This window comes from Folsomia candida, unplaced genomic scaffold (genome assembly GCF_002217175.1).
Source record: "Folsomia candida strain VU population unplaced genomic scaffold, ASM221717v1 Fcan01_Sc001, whole genome shotgun sequence".
Lineage (NCBI taxonomy): Eukaryota > Metazoa > Arthropoda > Collembola > Entomobryomorpha > Isotomidae > Folsomia > Folsomia candida.
The window spans coordinates 3,769,971-3,790,724 of NW_019091193.1; the positions used below are offsets into that span (position 1 = coordinate 3,769,971).

The following is a 20,754-nucleotide window of genomic DNA, read 5'->3' on the forward strand; positions in this document are numbered from 1 at the left end:
ATTTTTGAAAGTAGAGAGTTGAATTTTTGCACAACTCTATCCTCGGACAACGGGCTCGTCTGTTCAAAATTTTGTCAAACCGTTCCAGGGTAATTCAAGGTCAAAATCGTTATCAACGAGCTGCCCCATCCTCACTATAAGCCATTCCCCAATGTCCTCAGATGTCCATACGACTTCCGCGGCCCCTGCTTGTCATGAAATAGGACACAAAGTTTACATAAATGGTTGGATATGATTTGCATACATATCTGACATTATATTAAAAGGTGGGTTATTTCCATAGGGCGGATATGTATTTACTTAAATTCCTCAAAATATGTACATATGTACTTAAAAAACTCGAAAATATTCACATAAAAAATATTTTTCAACTTAAATTCTCTACTATATTTACATTTCATCTTCGTGGAGATTCAAATTTTTAGAAGTGTTAGTGGCTAATTATATGTACCAGACGTGTATTTTAATGTTCATTTAAAGCCATATCTTGACACCTGTTCCACTTCGAAATCTTAAATATATATACATATTGAAGGAAGGAAAATATTTTTGTGTAAAAAACCTCAAAATATTTATGTATGTATAATCGTAAAAAAATATGTAAGAAAGTATGTAATAATAACAAAACAACCTCAAAATATGCATGAAAAATGTATATGTAATACGAAAACCCGAAAACATGCAAAATATTGAAAACTACGTTTGAATTTTTAAGATCATGCTTTGCTTAGATGGGATGTTAGTCTACCGAAGGATTAGTGCGATCTGGTTTGTTCTGAAAAAGTTATAAATGCATATACAGAGCGTGAATCAAGATACAAAACTCACTTTTATTTTTGAGATAACAAGTGTTAGAGACACTTGGGATTATTGAAATTTGCACGTGTCGTACCCAGATAGTCAAGGAACAGTTTGCAAAATCACTCTTAGTTCTGTGCAGCAACATGCCCCCACTCCCCCCCACGGAGTGCGAGGTAGCCGTAAAAGAGTTTTCCAAAGATGAATTGTACCATAAATTTTTTTTAAGAAACTGGCGACAACTGAATTCAAGTACCAGTCAAAGCCATGTTTCCATTGTATTAAATGGCACTATCATAAAGAGGCAGAAATCATTGGCTGGAGTTCCACCTCCACCAAAGTGGCGTTCAAGATCAGTCAGGATCCAGCATGAGTTATACTAGATTGCAAATTTCATCAATAAGGAACATCCGTCACCACAGAAAAGTATGCAAAATGTTGGGGGTGAGTCAGGCAATAGTTTTTAGGATCAGTCACTTTGACCTAAATATATTAACGCGGAGGAGGACCCGCTGTACGCCCCCACGCCGTCTTACATCGCGTTTTTCGAAGCAAATTCGCGATAACTGCATGAAAACTTATTTTCCAGAAATAAATTTTTAACTGCAATTACTCTTGGCGAGTCGCATGACATTATTCGGATGGATTATTTTAGATTTGAGTACTTGAAGCAGAGATTTCAAGCTGACGGCTCGGGCGCTAAGTGGGTTTTGGAAAACTTTTCAAAACGGGTAGAACAAAATCACTCCAAAAAAGTGTCAAAGGTGATAATGGCGTAGAAAAAGCGATTGCACCTCGTTAGACAAACTAATGGGCTACCCATTGAAGCAATTTATAAAATTCACAAACGAAAAATAAAGCTGTAGAAAAATAAACAAAAGTGAGTTTTGTATCTTGATTCACTCTCTGTATAACCGACGTCTAGTTATTTACAACTTCATGTGCATAACCACAGTCATCCCTGAGATGTCGAATTGATTGCACCTTTACTAGATTGCCTCTTAATGCACGTGTTAATCAGCCTTATCATATTTGTCGCTGGCAACGCTAATGCGGCAAATATCCTTTTTATGCATCCTTTGTATGTATATCTTAAATATTTACAAGACAATCAATCAACTTAATCTGTAATATATGTATATTTCAACTATAACTTTCAGCGGTTCGCCTAGTCACGTCATGACTATGATGCCACTTGCCGACGCATTGTCATCCCGCGGCCATAACATTACTTACATTGCCCCCATGCGCGTGGAGGGCGTTAATCCGAAAATCCGGTTAATCGTTCCCGAATCGTTCGCGATGTTTGTGAAGTACATCCTTAACCTGGCATCTGACCCGACGGCAGCGATTCAAAACAAGCCCCCACCACCGTTCACAAGTTTCGACAAATCGTACGCGCAAAGTTGTCAAGTCTTAATTAACAGTGTGGAGTTTCAAGCCTGGTTGATCGCAACGACAAAGATCGACCTGGTCGTGACGGACGTCACTCCTGACTGCGGGGTAGGAATAGCGTATAAATTGAATGCCAAAATTATTATGTACAGCACGTTGCCATTTTTTGCCAAATTCACGGATCTGTTCACCTTGCCGGACGAGGCGTTGGGCACATCGTACGATCTTCCGTTTCGCACGGATTCGATTACCTTCATCGACAGAATCAAGAGCACGTTGCTTCCACTCGGTTGGGCGTACGAGACGTATCAAGTTGCCCCATTTTTAGAGTCGGTGTTGCAAGAAGGACTGAAAATTGAGAAGATGCCATCAATTTATGATCTCTACAAAAATGTCAGTCTTGTCCTTATGGCGGGAAATTTTATAACGGAACAGGCTCGATCTCTCCCGCCTATGTTCGTTTCTGTACCCGGGCTTCATTTGAAAATGAAGCATGAAGCTTTACCCAGTGTAAGTGATTGTCAGACGTTTGTATTAATTATGCTACATATGTATGTAATTATGTATTGCAACTGAAATGAGGCAATTCACACAATTGACAGTGCGTGGTAACATTGTAAAATCCGCAAATTCTGCAAACTTACAAAATTTGACAGATATTCTGAAAACAATTAGTTTAGAAATTTTTGTAAACTTACTTACTCAGATCAAGGGAGTCTTTTTATTGCGTAAAAGTTTGGAAAATTATTTTACAACACTTACGAATTTTACAAAGGACTGCGTGAATTGTCTCAATTTTAACATTCTAGTTGTTTATCCTTAGATGTGTGAATATATTCTTAGGAAATGGAAGAATTCATCTCTTCCACGGATGCTGATGTTGGAAACGAGGGCTTCGTTTATGTCAGTCTGGGCACCCTCGTGGTAGCGAATAACTTGCCGCAAAGCATTATCAACGTTTTCATGAATTCCATCAGGGCTTTTCCAAACCTTAAATTTTTATGGAAATGGGATGGCGAAGTTCCTGAAAAAATTCCCAGAAATCTTTTCCTAGCTAGTTGGTTCCCTCAACAAGATGTGTTAAGTAAGGTGGCAAAGTATCAAAAGTTGCGAAATTTTTAGCAAATTTATTAACAAGATGTATGTATTAACAGTTTACCTATTTTTCCAGGTCATCTAAAAATACGAGCATTTATAACCCAAGCTGGCCGCCCTAGTGTGCAAGAAGCGATATTCAATGCAGTGCCGATGATCGCATTTCCCATACTTTTTGGTAAGTAGTAATATTTAGGAATTCTGAATTTTTAATTTTTCTCTTTACCGGTAGAAATTATGTCTAGTACCAGAGGTATTGATTTTTCTGTATTAAAGTTGCTACCGCTCGGTATTAAAATTACGCGGGTCCCTAAAAACTTGCTATGGATATGGTAAAACTATAATACCGAGCCTTTCTTGTATATCAATAACACTTGGGTAGAGTCATGTATGAATACCGCTTGGTATTATTTTAATACTGGATTTCTAAGAGTGTGCATACATATCTATTAGATCAGGATTTCAACGCCATGCAGCTGGAGGAACGTGGCCTAACGGTACGACTGGACGTTCATAATTTTACTGACCAGAACCTTCAGAGTGCCCTGTCCAGCGTCCTTTACGACCCCAGATTCAAGCAAAGGGTACAAAAAATGTCCAATATTTTTACCGACTTGCCCATTCCGCCAATCGAGACGGCTGTCTTCTGGACGGAGTATGTTCTTCGGCATGACCACCTGTCACATTTGAAACCCATGGCGCGAAATCTGACTTGGTATCAAAGAAGGAACTTGGACGTCTGGTTAGTTTTGTTACTTGCGGTTGTTATGGCTATTTTGTGCCTGGGTATTTTTGTAATCTGGATGGGTAGATTTGTTAATAATCTCGCCACAAAGACAAAATTGAAGCAATCATAAACCTAATATGAAACTCAGTAATTACTTTTTTAAGGATTGTTAACCTTATATTGAAGCTAGGAATTGTTTTTTAGAAACAAAAAGTGTGGATTTATCTAGCGAATCAATTTCTTTAAAATGTTCACGCTTTTATGTAATGTTTATTAAAATGTTTTACACGAGTTTCCCTGTATTTAAGTTTGTGGTATTATTCAACACAACTGCAATGTGAAACTGTTGTACGCTGCTAATTTTTAAAATATATCCAAGCATAATGCATACTAAATTATTTGCAGACAGTTTGGCGAAAATAAATTTTCGCCAAAATGGTAAAAAAAATTATCATGAAAGTACCGGATGGGAAATTTTTGTCGCATTTGGCGAAAATGAAAATATACTAAAATCATATTTGGCGAAATACAAATTTCACATTTGTTCATGCCAAATACCTTAAAATTAAAATAGATTAATATATTATACGATAATTATATAGCTTATTATGCCGAGGGAATAAATATCCGGGCTAACTAACCATGAAAGTATTTGCCCTGTAAGCTCTATAAGTTTAGCTATAGGTATTGTTGAACAAATGAACAGTAAAAACATAATCATTTATAAATATTACATACAATTGCTTGATTGTTACCACTTATGAATCCATTTTAAATGTATGTATCTAGGTTTATCGAGCATTTATCATTTATCGGGGTTCGATCACTCTTTTGTGACCGTGTATGCATTTATTCTTCTCACCCTGTTGCACATCAAACCGAATTATTGCTTTTGCCGTGATGTGATGTGCTGCTGCCAAGTCCAATCAAGACGTGGAATCAATATGTATGTACTAATAAGTATTATTACATGGATACATAAGTAATTAAGTTGCAGAGTTGTTACCCGGAAGGAATGCTATAGTTCAAATATATTACGAATGTACAGAGAATGATCAATTTTTGTGGCATTGTCTTCATAGCTTAGCACACTCATATAACCGTCACTTTCGCCAAATGTGACATTTTTTCGCCAAATGTGACATTTTTTCGCCAAATGGTACTTTAAAAACATTGTGCTCAAAATGCCTTAGAATGGGTGAAATTTTATTTTCACCAAATGGGATTTTGTTTTGGCGAATTTTTTTTGCCAAAAGGGTTTTCGCCAAACTGTCCGACTTCCTACTAAATAATTTATATATTTATTCTGCTATTTGGTCATTATCCATCAAGCTCAAACTAACATTCACCTCCATTTTTCCAAACGCTAATGGTGAAAAGAAATTCAATGATGAAGATGAGACAATTTCAAGGTTAAATTTATCAATGAAATAAGCTAGCGCCATCTTGATCTCGTACAGGGCAAATGTTCGTCCAGGGCAAAGATGAAGACCTACGTAAGTATATATGCACATACATATAATGAATTATTAGAACAAATATCTTAGGGGCGAGGAACACCTCGTTACGAAACACTTACCTGACCCCCACGTCATAATATCTTGCGACCCATCGGTTCCTTGTCTCCTAAGCCATCCACACCTCCCAGAAAACGGTCCGGCTTGTAGGTTGTCGGGTCGGAGAAAACCTCTTCCGCCGAACCATGAACTTGCATCATTTGTACGCACATGCCAACAGCGTCAACCTCACCGACGAAAAATTCTCCCAGAACATTCCTAATTAAAGAATACATACATACTTATCTTCTGGCAACCTAGTACATAAGAAACTATTTTTTTAATAACCAACTTTTCCCTCGGTCTTCTCAATATTGCAAACATATGCGAATTCAGTCTTGCCATCTCCATGACACAGGCGTGCAAATATTCCGAAGTCATGATCCCCTTGACATCTCCGTTTCGCAAGAATTTCCGACTCTCTGCCCTAGCCCGATCCCAATGTTCGGGATGATTGACCAAATTCACGATCGCGAGTGTAAGCCCGGTCGCCGTATTTTCCGAGCTGACGAACAACAGACAGAGCAATATCTCACCAATTTCCCGGTTAGTGAGTGGCTTTCCTGTTAGTTCGTTGAATGAATCGACAGTGGCCCTATTTAATAGGTCAGTGATATTCAGAGGAAGTGCAAACACGGAGTCTGTATTTTAATGAGTGCGAAAAACATCACAATTAGAAAAATTGCATCAATGGGAAAGCATACCGCAAAATGATGGACTCATTTTTTCCCCGATCTGCCCTGTATTTCTCAATTTCTGGCTCAAATTCTATGAGTACTCTGTTCCTATAAGATGCCAGCCTTCTGCCAAAGATAAGCCTGATCAACCAAGGTGGCAGAAAGTAGGCTGAGCTCACCACGGTGTTGACGAGTTGGTTGAATTCGTACATATTTTCAAATGCCCGATCCGACAGTTCTATCCCCATGAAGCACATTACGCTTGTGGACATCACAAAACGGACCATGTCCTTTGCAAAATTTATTTCCCGATTTCCCGCAAAAGTCTGGACCTTGAAACCATTAGAATTTTAATAGTTCAAAAATAAGTAGTAAGCCCTTCGGTCCAAAAAATAGCTACAGGTTTTAATCTTTAAAGATTAAAAACCGTGGCTTTACCAATAACAAATATTGATGATCCATGTTTTTGAACAATAGAAATGTAATCCTACAAATTCTGTTAAACATGTATGTACTTACCTGTTCTTCTAAACGAGCTATGCATCGTTCCGCCTCAACCTTTATTTTTGGGAGGAATCGGTCAACCCGTACGGCAACCGTTTTGTGCATAAGCTTTTGTAATCGTGTCACTGGAATTCCTACGTCTGAAAAGGCATCAGCAAAGTAGAGCATCGTTAATATATCGACGAAGGAAAACTTGTGTTCGCCAGCCTTGAAATATTCTGCGGCACATTCTCGATCGCATACGAGGATCATCGAAAATCGAAATATTTTTATTTTGAAAACCTGTTATAAATACAAACGATTTAAATGCTTGATTCACAGCGGTACTATGCATTATTAAGCTTGTCATAAATTTTAAGGAGAATTTTTGGTAAAATTTCGATTTCAAGGGGGATGGAATGAGTCAAGACCAATAAAGCCAGTCGTATCCGAATTTAAAGAACGTCCGGGAATGAATGGGAATGGTCTGAAAATGTGGTCATAAAATCACAATGAGTTATCGGAATTTTAAACTTTTTGCATATGTATAATACCAAATACGTACCTACATAATTTAATTAATAGCTAAGGCCGCCACACCCCCGTTGGCGACTAGTTCGATTTTCTTGCGAAGATTTTTCATTAAATTTTTTCCCGAAGTTTTTGCCACTTCCGAGGTGATTTTCTTCCATCGTCCTTTGAATTTTCGAAAGGTGTCAGGCACATCTTGAAGCCGGGAGTATACTGACTTAGAACGTGCCCAGAATTTTTCGATTGGGCGGAGTTGGGGTACATTAGGTGGGTTGATATCTTTTGGTACGAAATCAATATTTTTCTTTCTGAGGTACTCGGTCACTTTCTTTGCATAGTGACAAGTGGCGAGGTCAGGCCAAAACAAAACTTTATCATTTTTGTGAAACCTATTAATAAATGCTTCCAATCCAGCCTTGACGCAATTTTTCAGATAAATATCTTGATTGATATTCCCTTCGAGAACTACCGGGTCTGATACATGTCCGTGACTGGAGATGCATTGCCAAATGCAATATTTCTTTGGAAATTTGTCTTTTTTTCGTACTTTTTCTTCATAAGCCACTTCAGAGGGATCCGAGCTATGAAAAAAATGACGCCCTGGAAGATTTGAAGGGTCAACCGGAACATACGTTTCGTCATCCAGGATCACTACTTTTCCACGCATTTTCTTCAACAATTTTTGACAGCAATCCTTGATCCGACTTTCTTGTACGGGCTTGTAATTTGGTGCAGGTTTTTTGGTCCTTGCTTTGATTCCTAATTTATGGACCTTAATTTCCCCCAGGTAGCTTTTGGAAATTTTGACTTTCCTGGCAGCTACAGCTACTGACGTTGATGGCTTGGTTTTGAAAATTTTTTCAATTCTATTTTTCACTCGAGTGGTCGCTAGGTTCGCCGGACGACCAGCTGGCTTCTTGAATTGCACATTTTCGGAATCCTTGAACTTTTTTATGTAGGAATACACATTTGAACTTGGAATTCCTTCCTGCTTAAAAAAGTTCCAGGTCACCTTGGAGTCTCGGTTGGCTGTCGTGTTGTAGAACTCCATCACTCGTTTTGCTAACAGCTCCCTTTCAAACAAGCTTCTTCTACCCTTATCCATTTTTGAAATTTAAGAGTGATATACCAAATTGACCCTAATGAAGTGGGCTTTCAGAAATTTAAATTATTATAGTTCGCGGGTTTATTGATTTTTCAATATACTCGCTAGAGCGCGCATTCCCATTCATTCCCGGACGTTCTTTATTTTCCACTTTGCTGCTAAGCAAATATAGGATGTCGTCGCTAATTCGCCTCAAATCGATGACATGCTTTATGCGTGATGAGTTGTTTATGGATAAGTAGATTACTTTGCCATATTTTGCATAGCACTTTCTCACAAAGCCGATACTATCGATGGCAAAGGCGATTCCGTGTCCAATGAAGGGCAGCCCTCCTTCAACCAAGGGGACCGACCTAACCCCGGGAGGAATTGGGCTTCTAGACTTGCTAAAAATTGGCCATCTCTTCGTTCCAATTAGAAACCCAAGAAAAATCGTCGTCCCCACGAAGCCTGAGGTTAAGGCGTCCATCTAAAACATTTGGAAATCAATTACCTTAACGGCTGAATCTATAAAGTTTTTGTATACAAAATGTAATTGAAATTAATCTTGTACCATATCTCACCTTCAATTTCAATTTAATTTCCAAAATAATTTCTTAAACAATAATTAAATGACCTCTTGGTTTAATAAACCTATCAGTTCAATAAATGTTTTTGACAGAATGATTCTGGTTTTAATTTTACAACTACATTTATAGGCGAAGAACCACTGATGCATATACGAGGGAGGAAAAATTGTGGTTCTTTTTTGTTCATGTTACTGTAAAAATGCATATTTCAATAATATCTAACTTACCAATTACTGACTTTGCCAGATATAATTAGGCAATGAAGGAAAAGTAGCATACACAATTGTATGCACAATTGCATACATAAATATGTATTCTAGAGACAGGATATGCAATACATATGACATTGGAATATGTATATGAGCTTGTCTTCCTGCTCTTGGACGCCAGACGTGGTCATTCTGACGCCTGGTCATGCAGCCGAATGGTAATAAAAATAAACTACAAGCGTGACAAGTTTTTTATTCATTATTATGTACGTATTTTCATTATTATTGTATAGACATTACATGGATATCATTATATATTGGGCATCATCATCATCATCATATCATGTATCTATTTTCATGGCAAAATAGCTGACAAACATATATACATATGTATATACATATGTCAAAGTAATTCTTTGTTAAGGCCCCATATCTTCATACAGTTTTTAGTATCACTCAACCCTTGTTCAATGTCTGTAAATATAATTTCTAAAATTGAATGAACTTGAGTTTTGAGACAAATGCAACTTTTTATAGTTTAATCTAAATCTAATTCTTAGTACTATAAACAAGTAGATTTGACAAAATAGGTTGATTTTATACCACCTATCCAAAATCATATTTTCCCCAACCAAATTAATAATTTCGCCCATAATGAAATGGCCAACGGGTTTATATTTTCCTGTCCAACCAAAATAATAAAATAATCCAACCAAATCATAGTGGTTTTAATCTTAGGCTGTGACTCAACTTGCTTATTGTACTATTGAAAACAATTAAGCCAAAAAATATTTATCCATATCAAAATGACAGGGCCACAATTGCGCCTACTCAAAGGGGCAAAAATTACGAAAATTACCACTCCATGCGCTCGCCAAAAAATCCAATTCTGTTCGGACTTCTTCGAAAATTCGAAAGTAGTATATTGTTGGAAGTAGAATTATGTAAAAGACTTAAAATCGATTGCGTTAAAATATTGGAATACATCCCAGAAAGGGTTACAAAATATCTAGCCCGTCATTATTCCAAGAATAAGCAGACGATCCCCGACACTTAAAAACCTAAGCGTGATAAAAAAAATTGCGAAGCATTTGATTGTCGACAAAATGCATAAATCTTCTTTGATATTGTAAAATTTTGATTATTTTGCCATGCAAACTTCATTATGTATTTCTTACTTAAAAATCCAATTATTCTGTTGAGGGTAGTACATAAATTGGTTGGACCTTTTTTGACTTGGGGAATTATTAATTTTGGTTGGGATCAAATACATTTTGGTTGGACCGTTAAATCGGCATGCGAAAAAAATTAGCGAGTTCATTTTTTAGGAAATTCATAGCGAAAAAATGGCAAAAGAATTGGCTATTTTTTCAAATCAACTTGTTTGTAATGATAGTACCAAAAATTAGATTTAGATTACAATATCAAAGTTGAATTTATCTCAAAACTCCTGGAGTTGATTCAATTTTTGAAGATGCATTTCAAGATATTTGGATAGAGGTAGAGTGAGATTAACGCTCCAACGCGTCATCCACAGTAGCCTTAAACCGTCAACAAGCATCAGCTAATATAAACTGGATCAATTCGTAGTCAATTGTGTAAGTAAATACATATATTCACTGGAAATGGATAATTGCATACTTATCTTGCTCAGCATGCCAATTAAAACTATAAAAACTCAACTATGTACATATTTACTAATGACGAAGAAAGGTGAACTGTAAAAAATCCTATCGAGTGAGGAAGTGTTTCCCAAAATTTTATGTGTGATATATAAGTGAATTTTTTTAATGACTGGATTTTTTATTTGTGTAGGTGAAGTTGGAAGTGAGGGCTCGCGTATTAAATACAAGCGTATAAGCCCGTCATCTGCCGGGCGTAAATTATAGGCTGGAAATGTCTGTTGACAACAGAAGTGAAAGCAAATGTTCCGCGAAGTATGTGATTCTGAAATTTCTAAATATTTTGAACATTTATCTCATATTTGATGGTGTTTATCTGGGAGTTGATAACCACCGTAAAACAACCATCCCAAGATAACTGCATAATCAGACTTTCATTTTTTAATTTTTAATTTAATTTAAAAATTCGCGCCACTCTAAACTTGACTTTCTTTACTTTCACTTCGGTTGCGGAACACTTCCGTTGCCGACAGACATTTCCAGCTTATAATATAGATTATAATATAGATGTACTTACATACTTACTTTTATACATATACTCATATTTAACTGCAGTTAAAATACTGTGTTCAAATGTTTTAAATTGTACACATCCTGTTTCTATGTATACTCTCTGATTTTTGAAAATTTGTAATTTGTGTCAAGATTTGTTTGAAGAAATTATGAAAATTTTCCTTAGCAAGTAGCGATTTTTTAAAAAATTACATATTGGTTTTTACTTGTAAAAAATTTGAAATTGTGCAAATTATTTGAAATTGCAACAACATTTAGAAAATTAGATAAAATCCGACAATGGAATTTACATTAAGAGCAGTTTTATGCACTCGAATTCCAGGTTTGTGATACAAATGGTTTTAGACTTGTCCCAAACACTTTTTTTGCGAAACACACTGTAACACACTCTCGAGAATGTGACGTCGGAAGCGGCGATTTTTAGTCGGAAGCGAAGGCGCTGGAAGTCGGAAGCACAAACTTTGGGCGGAAGCGGAAGCACTGGAAGCTGGAAGCGAAAATTTTGGTCGGAAGCGGAAGCTGTTGGAAGCTGCGCACCTATGGTCGAGTTTTCGTAATTTCCGATCTGTAATTCTAGAAAGTGACAGGAACCAATACTTGTCATTAGTTTATGTACGGGGTAAGGTCCTAGGAGCTGTGTTGAAGCCGCCGTGATGACAACATACAATAATACTTACAAAATGACCTGGATCAAGTGGGTCCTCCGACCCACCCACTAACTTACTGTGAGCCGTACAGGCATCAGGGCCCGTGAAATGGGCGGCAAGCAGGGCAACTGCTTCCCCCTTTCACGGGCCCTGGACGTTCATATACAATATTTGCGATTTAAAACCGTAACAAAATTTGTGTACATTGGGTTATTTGAATTTTATTTAATGCACATTTATTCATACATTGTTTGTACTGATTTGCATTTCATTAAATCAGGGATGTGCATATCCGACTACAATAATGTAGTCTATTATATTATTAAATTTTACTGACAGATTTTGGTCTTTGAATAACGATAACATCTAGGGATGGTAATCCGTATCCTAAATTAACCGGTCCGTAGGATAGGATCGGATAAATACAGGATCGGATCGGATCGGATTTGCTCACTTTAGGATCGGATCGGTTCGCGGTTCAGCTGGAAATCCGATGCGATCCGATCCTAGGATCATAGGATATCCGCGGATGATACAAGATTCACTTGACATGCATGTGTCTACTACTGACTCAGAATTACTTCACCAAAAATTTGATTCCCGCTTCGTATCCCTACCATACTAATAGCATGGGAAGGATACCAGCGCGGGATGGAAAAGAAAAACTGAGTTGATAGTAACTATGGAAACACTTTACCAGCTGCTTTTGTTTATTTATATGCGTATAAACATACATAATTGATTAATAATTAAAATTCTAACAACTCGTCATCTCCAAAATGATTATTGAAATTAGCCGTTATTTTTATATTAAATCCAACAAATTTAACTGGGTTACACCCCCAAAGTTTCCAAAATGAAATTTTGACTTGGTTACACCCCCAAAGTTTCCAAAATAAAATTTTGACTTGGTTACACCCCCAAAGTTTCCAAAATAAAATTTTGACTTGGTTACACCCCCAAAGTTTCCAAAATAAAATTTTGACTTGGTTACACCCCCAAAGTTTCCAAAATGAAATTTTGACTTGGTTACAACCCCAAAGTTGGTTACCCAAGAAATGTATTTCAATTGGTGTTCGTAAGTGTTGAAGTGGTGAATGGTTTATATTTACATCGGATGATCCGAGGATCCTATACGATCCTAGGATTGCATCGGTTCGGATAGGATCGGATTGTCTGATCCTCAGATCCTCTATCCGATCCGTGTGAAAATCCGATCCTATCCGAGTTTTTACGATCCTAGGATAGGGTCGGTTACGGATTACCATCACTAATAACATCCGGTCTTTGAAGGAATTTAAAACAAAATGAACTGATAGATTTCATACGTTCATTTTGTCTGAAATTCTTTCTAATTCATACCAAGAAATACAGATAAAACTCTTGCTCTGAAATAGTTCCATCAATCAACAATAGTATCCTTTCAACGGCATTGGCTGCAATATAAAATTTCTGAATGCATTCGAATGACCAAGTTTTGAACAAGTTCAAAAATGATTAAACCGAGAATCAAGTTATTTGTTAACCATGCAATGTAATTTTCCAAAGTTCAAAGTATCTCATCTACTTTGTCCAAATACGATTCAAACCGTTGGGAAGAAATTCGAAATGTGTTGCTGATTTATGTTTAAGACGCATATCCAACGTTTTTCGTTGTTGACTCCAAAATTTGCTATCTATACATATCTACATAGGCAGGCATCTAGGAGTGAACATTCAAGAAGGGTCTTCTTCATGTAGTTAAAGTTCATAATGCTCTATTTATTTTAAATGCTCACTAGTTGTCTGTAATATTTTTCCGAACTCTTGTAAAATTACAAAGTTGGTAACAAGTTGATATGTAAAAAATAAAATCTGTGCTATTCTATGTAATAAGATCGGGTATAAGTAGATGAATATGTGTACCTATGATATGTCCTTTACGACAGGTGTGCAAAATATTTCAAGTGGTCCATATACACATTTTTATTCTTTCGGCTAGTTTCGGCTAGAACATTAAATAATGTACGTACGCATTTAAAATATTTCAAATGCGTATGTACATATTTACTTACAGTACAAACCGTTACATCATAATATTCTTCTTTTTTGAGTACGAGTACATCACATCCGTTCGAACCGTGTACTTCACACCGTTCTTTAATTCGGCCCCTTCGTGCATGAGGTCCTGCTCGAAAACAAGGATCATTCCGGTTTCTGGAGTGATTCTGACTTTGTCGACTTCAAAGTTTTTCCCGGACTTGTCGTCGTCATCATCATCGCCAAGAAAATTGGTCTCGCCCCCTTCGAAATTGTCGTTCAAGTAAATTTGCAACGTGATCAGGCTGACTTCCAGAGGGTCGTCTTCTCTCGAGTAGGTGCCGTCGTAGTGGGGCGCAAACTTTTGACCAGTCTCGTACCGAAGAAAGCGTAATCGTTCGTTCAGCCCGGTGACGACGGCACCCTTCAAATTGGTGGGAATACGGGGACGAATCCTGGTCCACAGTTGGGACACGATGTTCTCCTGGGAAGGGAATAGTAAAATTTAAATTTCAAATTTTGAATTATTACACAGTGTTGATTTGTTTAGAGAATTCAAATTTGAGTGGAAATAATGCTACGTACATGATTTGATACTTTTTTGATAGCTAAAAATTATATTTCGTCGATGAATCTGCATATTATGTAAATTTTTAGTCGATTAATGTGACAGATTTTATTAAAAATTTTAATCCGTCATATTTTATACGCAAATCACTCTTTAATTAAAATGCATAGGCAATGCATGTATTGTAATTGAAATTGATATGAATTTTCGTTCATGTTAAAGTTCGTTAAATGCACGAATACTTTTGCGGATCACCTTATTTGCATAAATCTCACTATGCCCGTTTTCGGCGATAGGGGGTTTCCATGTTGAATAAACTATCGCTACATAATGCGTCAAAAATTCAAAATATGCATATGAGGTGACACCAAACACTAATTCTGCTATATACGCTTGGGAATCGGTTCTTACAGAGTCCAAAATATATCTCGAGCCTTCTCTAACATCCTGATTGACGACGTCCACTCCTTCCAAATTTACTACCGTTTCCGAAAATAAACTTTTGCCGGCTTCATTATTTTCAGCCAACTCTATTAAAGCCGCACACTCTGCCTTGGTCAAACAGTTTCTTAAGATGAATGCTGCCGGAGATGATTTAACCGATTGAGAATGACTTTTCAATTTTAGAGGCGGCGATAAGGTGACGATTTCCTTTGTTATTTTACTCACGTCAAAGTTTGACGTCAAAACCGAGTCACCTTTATCACCAGTGATGTCCATGTTCATTCTTCAGGTAGGTAAAGTTTATTAGCTTGTTGAAATTGTCCCGTAAAACAACCAGCTTAATATCGGTCACTCCGTAAGCACACACTGAATCACCGGTTGATCACAGGTGTGATAAGTACAGTCGAATACTCGTAACTTACGAGGCGTAAGTTACATACAAATCGTATGTAACCATGGAGTGAATACAAACACATGTACATAAGTACATAAATGAATCACAATTTTCCGTACAAACGTTCATGTTGTTTATGCATGCGATGAGACAGACAATGAGAATGTGATGTGGTTACTTTTTATGCTAAAAACGTTTGGGACCTGGCATTAAGCATGGGATGGGATAGGAGATCAAGATATCCTATATATCTTTCCAGATTAGGTACATACACGGTATGTACTTATGCACATATCGATCTCCACATGGTGCACTTATAAAAATTCCCCGAAAATTTAGCACACCCTTTATGTACGGCATCTTTATCAAAGTATACTTGTACATATATGAGTGGATGTGAATATACGACACGTGGATATGTATGTATGTGCTTTAGTATTTGGGAGATGGGATAAAAAATGTGGTCGGTGATGAAATGGTGGACTGTCTGTGCTTCATAGATACATATTTACGTAAATTGATATTACGTCGCATTGTGCATCCTCCATACTGGTTAAACCTATCCGTGTACAACTTATGGATCATACATATCTGAAGTATCTACGTACCTATATACACTTGATTTTATGTCCATTATTCAACGAATCGTTCCAGAAGAGGTTGGTGCAGATGTGTCTGCACGTTTCATTCTAATTTAAAATTAGGATGAAAAAACGTAAAAAATTGTTTGGCGAAACAGCATCACCGGTAAATAAATTTAAATTCGTTATTAATTGGATATTTGATTATACATATTTGCATTTTTACGACAGAATTTTCCCCTATAAATATGTACATATGTTTAACTAAACCGTAATAATTGGGTGTTTTAATAAGTTCCAGGGAGGATAAAAAAGTTGGAGTAATTTCGAAATTACAAAAGACCACACCAGGAAATTAATAAGTCTCGGAAATCTAAACCAACCCTGTAATAAAATTAATACTAACTCAACACGATGTCGACGACCCTGCAAACGCTTGTAAAAAGGAAGAGGGGACGACCTCCAAATCCGAACAAGAAACTTATCCAAAAACCCAAGAAGGTTAAAAAGTATGAAGAAATCCCAACCACAAAATCGGTCAGAAACGCGATAAACGCCAAGAAAAATCGCGACCTGGCAAAGAAACGTTTGACACAAATGCAGATGGAAAATGACGCCCTGAGAGAAGAGAATGCTCAACTCATGAAACAAATCGCGACCCTGGCGTCAGAAAATTTAGCTCGGGCAGAAACCATTGCAAAATTAGACGGTCAAAAACTGGATCATTTTAAAAGGGTTGATCTAATTTTAAATATTCATAAAATGTTCAGCCCTGGACCGGATCAGTTAAGATGCAAGTCTAGTGATACAAGCGACAAAGAAATGAAACGTGAAAATTGAGGATTTCGTTAATGTCTTTGAAGTGCCAGTTGAGTCCGAGCTGACGATAATACACAATACCCATTGAGGTGCTATATTACTATTTAAAATTCATGTTTGGCCTCACCTCGAAGCCACACTGGTCGAGATTACTTAAATTTCTGGCCAAAACCTACTGCTCTCGAACAATTCTATTTTTCGGGCTTTTGGGAATTAAGATATGGAGTTTCAAGGGGGGTTAGTTATCCAACGTTCATTGAAACCCATGCCTTTCTAGGGGTGTGGTCCAGATATTTTGCTCGGGCCAATTTGCCTTCGCGTAAATTCAAATTTCTATTCATGTTTGCGATGATGGGAGCAGTTTCTGTAAAGCATTTACGATTCCGATTCAGAGCAGCACAGGAATAAAGGGTGTTGATTTAATCCGCGAACATCCATTTTTCGGCTCAAGCTCGAGACAAAGTCTGCTATAATTATTGAGCCCGTTAATATTTTTCTTTGAAATTGTCACCATGTGTGGACCGATGATAGGTAGTAATCATTAGCGTAATACCATTGGGATGCAGGTCTTGGAAATGAGGAATTCCAGGTGAAATAAAATATCCACCAAAATTCTGACGTGCCTGAAACACTTTGTGCCAATGGATGAACAAAAATTTTTCGAACATGAAGAATGATCTGAACAACTCAAATGGGTCCCACCTACTAGGAAAACAACGAATATGTTGATATTTCGTTCGAAAACTTGAAGTTCTCGTCGAAATGGTTCAAGGGAGTTGAACAACGGAAAATGGATTTAACGAAAATCGAAGATAAATTGTCCATTGCGGTAAAAACTATCGTCGAATTGGCATTATATGGTCACAGAACTAACAAGCTAACGGAGAAAAATCATTTTCCTTCCAAACATAATGATTTCCGTGTTGCATTTGCATAAACTCCTTGAAACAGCGGTTATTTGATGACGTTAGGAACTTGGTCACCACATCCGCGGAATCGATGAGTCTGAAATTAATGTATATCCAATATGATACTGACAAAATTGAAGATAAAGAACAGCAAAAAAATCGGACCAGTCATTACTGAGGGTCCTCAAATTTGGGTCGGAAGTTGTGGTATCAAGTGGCTTTTGGCGCGTGCCGTGGCATCTCTGAATACTGTATGAAAATGAGAAAACATGATGAAACGGGAGATATGGACAGAATTCGACCTATGTGCTCTGATAGCTTAAGGAATAAGGAATTATTGCCAGTTAAGATAAACATTATTTTCAACCAGGACAATGTCACATATCACATCGAAGACTCCACTATGTAGATATTGGAGCAACAAGTTTCAATCGTACGTAGGAAATTTTTGTGGAATGATAAAAATCTGGCCGCGTATTCCCAGGATAACATGTTGCATAGACCTAAGGAAAAAGTGCACCAGATCCAAAACCTTCAACATGGGAAGACATAATTACCAAAGTTCAAAGCAAATTAAATCCAGTGCCAAAATCAGCTTGGGAAAATTAGCATGGAGGCTACAGCAAAGAGTTGAAGGGATGATTGATGTGCATGGTGGAAAGACCAAATACTGAGGCATCAATTAAAAAAAGATAGGCTTTGGTAGTAGTCGTACTTTTGTAAAACAACCGTTTCCGTTTTGCAGTTAAAAATGTTCGCGAATTAAATCAACACCCTTTAGACAGAATTTTCAATTTAACATTTGGTCTATTTATCCTAATGTTATAAATAATGCAAGTTTAAGCGCACACCACTCCATAACAAGTTCAACAATTCAAATGAAGGTTTTTAGAATTGTTCATATCTGGGAAAAGTACGGAAGAGGGTAATTTGTTTCCGAATCAGTGAGATTAGGTTTTGGCCATGAAATTTTGTTCGCACCAGTGAGGAAGTAGTGGGTTTGTAATTTAATGTCTATTCATTCATACATAAGTAAGTTTCGAAATCCTGTTTGGAGTTTCAAAATTTTGGAGAAATGATAAAAAAGCAGATAAGGAAACTGTATGTAGACATTTTAAACAATCGTTTAAACTTTCAAACGGAATACACAAAAACTGAAAGTTTAATCGTTGTCCTAAATTCCAAGGGGTGTCGCGATTTGAAAATTTAAACCGTAAAAATTTTTGCAGGTCAGAGTACAGAGCTAGCGATTAATTTCAGACAGAATTTAGTACACATGCATGTGCGAACTGATCCTGTGTATTTATGGCTTTGAGGGTTACAAAAGTTATGTAGGAAAAAGCAAATACTTAATACGACATAAAAAAGGGTTAAAAAATAATATGGACCCTGGACTCAACTGGCAATTTTAAGGATAAACAACAATAATAAGCAGAGCCAAAATAATCGTCAGGCATCATTCCCTCTACGTAAATTAATCATCGCTCTTATCGTATTCATATATTTGATACATAAATTGGACCACAATGGTGGATTTGCGTAGCGGGATGGATGCTGAATTAATTACATATTTTCTAAAGGTGTGTTTATAGTTCACGTCATCATCAATTCACTCGGCCAATTGGATTTTTTTACTGGAAGAAGTAGGTAATTGTAATATACAAAAACAAAAATTCTGGCCAATCAAAAGATCGAATTGACCGAGTGAAGTGAGGATGACGTGAAGTATAAACACAACTAAATGGTTGAAAATTATTCGTAATTATATACGTAATAGTTGGTACTTAAGGGAATGTCGTTCAAGATATCTAATTTGTTAGATATTTATATGGAAATGTTGTGAATATATTTATTTTGTTCATTTCATTTGGAAAGCTGGATATATTAATATTTAAGTACATAAGGACTACCAAAATCGGGAAATGTTAATGTTTAAGTAAATAAGGATTACCAAAAGCGGGAAATTTTAATGTTTAAGTAAATAATGGCCACCAAAAGCGGGAAATTTTAATGTTTAAGTAAATGAGGATTACCAAAAGCGGGAAATTTTAATGTTTAAGTAAATGAGGATTACCAAAAGCGGGGAATTTTAATGTTTAAGTAAATAAGGACTACCTAAAGGCGGGAAATTTTAATGTTTAAGAAACTTATGATTACCAAAAGCGGGGAATATTATTGTTTAAGTACTTCAGGATAATCTGAAGTGACAAATTGTAACATTTAAGAGCCTAAGGATTACCAAAAGCGGGGAATTTTAATGTTTAAGAAACTTAGGATTACCAAAAGCGGGGAATTTTAATGTTTCAGAAACTTAGGATTACCAAAAGCGGGAAATATTATTGTTTAAGTACCTACGTAGGAGTATGTATTTACATATATACATAAAAGTATGTACGAAGGCATTGCATTCCGCGTAGAGTGACGTCTATCTCCAAATATTATGATTAACGTTGTAGTCGTATCACTCTAAGCAAAATGTGAAGCATTAGTACATATAAATTATGACACCAATTGGCATTCAACAATCTACCGTTAGTAAATGTATGTATATAAATTTAGTTTGAAAGTAATAAAATTGTGAGTATTTGTGAGCAATAACTCATGCATCAATATTTATTCAAGATGGTCAAACCGATCAGAATGAAATGGTACCATCGTTCAAAAGTCCATACTTTGTAGTTCATTATCAATTATTTACATACTTATTTAATTAAAGTTCACACCGATTAAGGAGTTAGACACTCGAAGAAATGCTGCGTTATCAATCACATCACTGAAATGTGACTGCATGTAAATTGTTACAGTTTACTGGTCCTAGAAGGCTATCGAATGGTGACAGTCGTACTACCACGCGGTGACAAACCCTGTTACAGGATTTATTAGAGTGCATCAATATACATATGCAGTTTGCCACACAAATTTATAATGCTGACCTTTGTAGTAATCTTCATTTTACGTACGTATGTATGTACATAGTAAATTGTTTATTTAGGACTTAAATCCATATTCTGTATGAATTGATGCCGTTAACTCT

The 20,754-nt window shown here is 36.6% G+C and overlaps 3 protein-coding genes and 1 long non-coding RNA gene across 7 annotated transcripts; 2 read left to right on the forward strand and 2 right to left on the reverse strand.

Annotated features, from left to right (window-relative positions):
- Nucleotides 1–13: 13 nt before the first annotated feature.
- On the forward strand, nucleotides 14–4,306 carry LOC110850516 (UDP-glucuronosyltransferase 2B31). Of its 2 annotated transcripts, none has more exons than XM_035846107.1 (5): nucleotides 14–266; nucleotides 1,959–2,703; nucleotides 3,037–3,277; nucleotides 3,365–3,466; nucleotides 3,742–4,306. In XM_035846107.1, the coding sequence occupies exons 2-5, from the start codon at nucleotides 1,978–1,980 to the stop codon at nucleotides 4,143–4,145; spliced, it is 1,473 nt and encodes a 490-aa protein (XP_035702000.1). In that variant the 5' UTR covers nucleotides 14–266; nucleotides 1,959–1,977; the 3' UTR covers nucleotides 4,146–4,306. The 2 variants fall into 2 exon arrangements, with proteins under 2 accessions (XP_035702000.1, XP_021953673.1); XM_022097981.2 differs by lacking the exon at nucleotides 14–266 and adding an exon at nucleotides 1,741–1,879.
- A 987-nt stretch (nucleotides 4,307–5,293) lies between these two features.
- LOC110863641 (lanosterol 14-alpha demethylase) lies at nucleotides 5,294–9,037 on the reverse strand. 2 transcript variants are annotated; one of them, XM_022112995.2, is made up of 7 exons: nucleotides 8,931–9,037; nucleotides 8,615–8,836; nucleotides 6,768–7,034; nucleotides 6,276–6,580; nucleotides 5,864–6,166; nucleotides 5,595–5,790; nucleotides 5,294–5,507 (listed from the first exon to the last, which is right to left on the reverse strand). In XM_022112995.2, the coding sequence occupies exons 2-6, from the start codon at nucleotides 8,834–8,836 to the stop codon at nucleotides 5,607–5,609; spliced, it is 1,281 nt and encodes a 426-aa protein (XP_021968687.2). In that variant the 5' UTR covers nucleotides 8,931–9,037; the 3' UTR covers nucleotides 5,294–5,507; nucleotides 5,595–5,606. The 2 variants fall into 2 exon arrangements, with proteins under 2 accessions (XP_021968687.2, XP_035702001.1); XM_035846108.1 differs by lacking the exons at nucleotides 8,615–8,836; nucleotides 8,931–9,037 and adding an exon at nucleotides 7,297–7,339 and having other exon boundaries at nucleotides 6,768–7,218.
- Nucleotides 9,038–13,727: 4,690 nt separating this feature from the next.
- Nucleotides 13,728–15,493, reverse strand: LOC110863478 (probable prolyl 4-hydroxylase 3). Of its 2 annotated transcripts, none has more exons than XM_035846571.1 (2): nucleotides 15,244–15,493; nucleotides 13,728–14,490 (listed from the first exon to the last, which is right to left on the reverse strand). In XM_035846571.1, the coding sequence occupies exons 1-2, from the start codon at nucleotides 15,298–15,300 to the stop codon at nucleotides 14,053–14,055; spliced, it is 495 nt and encodes a 164-aa protein (XP_035702464.1). In that variant the 5' UTR covers nucleotides 15,301–15,493; the 3' UTR covers nucleotides 13,728–14,052. The 2 variants fall into 2 exon arrangements, with proteins under 2 accessions (XP_035702464.1, XP_021968492.1); XM_022112800.2 differs by having other exon boundaries at nucleotides 14,986–15,490.
- Nucleotides 15,494–15,891: 398 nt separating this feature from the next.
- Nucleotides 15,892–20,318, forward strand: LOC110855808. Its single transcript, XR_002548524.2, has 2 exons — nucleotides 15,892–16,159; nucleotides 16,289–20,318. It is a non-coding gene; the product is annotated as an uncharacterized LOC110855808 (long non-coding RNA).
- The last annotated feature ends 436 nt before the right edge of the window (nucleotides 20,319–20,754 follow it).

Coding starts and splice junctions, on each gene's coding strand:
- LOC110850516 (XM_022097981.2), top strand. CDS start 1,803: ATGCACGTGTTAATCAGCCTTATCATATTTGTCGCTGGCAACGCTAAT. Junction 3,278..3,364: donor CCCTCAACAAGATGTGTTAA/GTAAGGTGGCAA, acceptor CTATTTTTCCAG/GTCATCTAAAAATACGAGCA. Junction 3,467..3,741: donor CGCATTTCCCATACTTTTTG/GTAAGTAGTAAT, acceptor CATATCTATTAG/ATCAGGATTTCAACGCCATG.
- LOC110863641 (XM_022112995.2), bottom strand. CDS start 8,836: ATGGACGCCTTAACCTCAGGCTTCGTGGGGACGACGATTTTTCTTGGG. Junction 6,581..6,767: donor TAGCTCGTTTAGAAGAACAG/GTAAGTACATAC, acceptor AATGGTTTCAAG/GTCCAGACTTTTGCGGGAAA. Junction 5,791..5,863: donor TTGAGAAGACCGAGGGAAAA/GTTGGTTATTAA, acceptor TTCTTTAATTAG/GAATGTTCTGGGAGAATTTT.
- LOC110863478 (XM_022112800.2), bottom strand. CDS start 15,300: ATGAACATGGACATCACTGGTGATAAAGGTGACTCGGTTTTGACGTCA. Junction 14,491..14,985: donor CGAGATATATTTTGGACTCT/GTAAGAACCGAT, acceptor TTCCCTTCCCAG/GAGAACATCGTGTCCCAACT.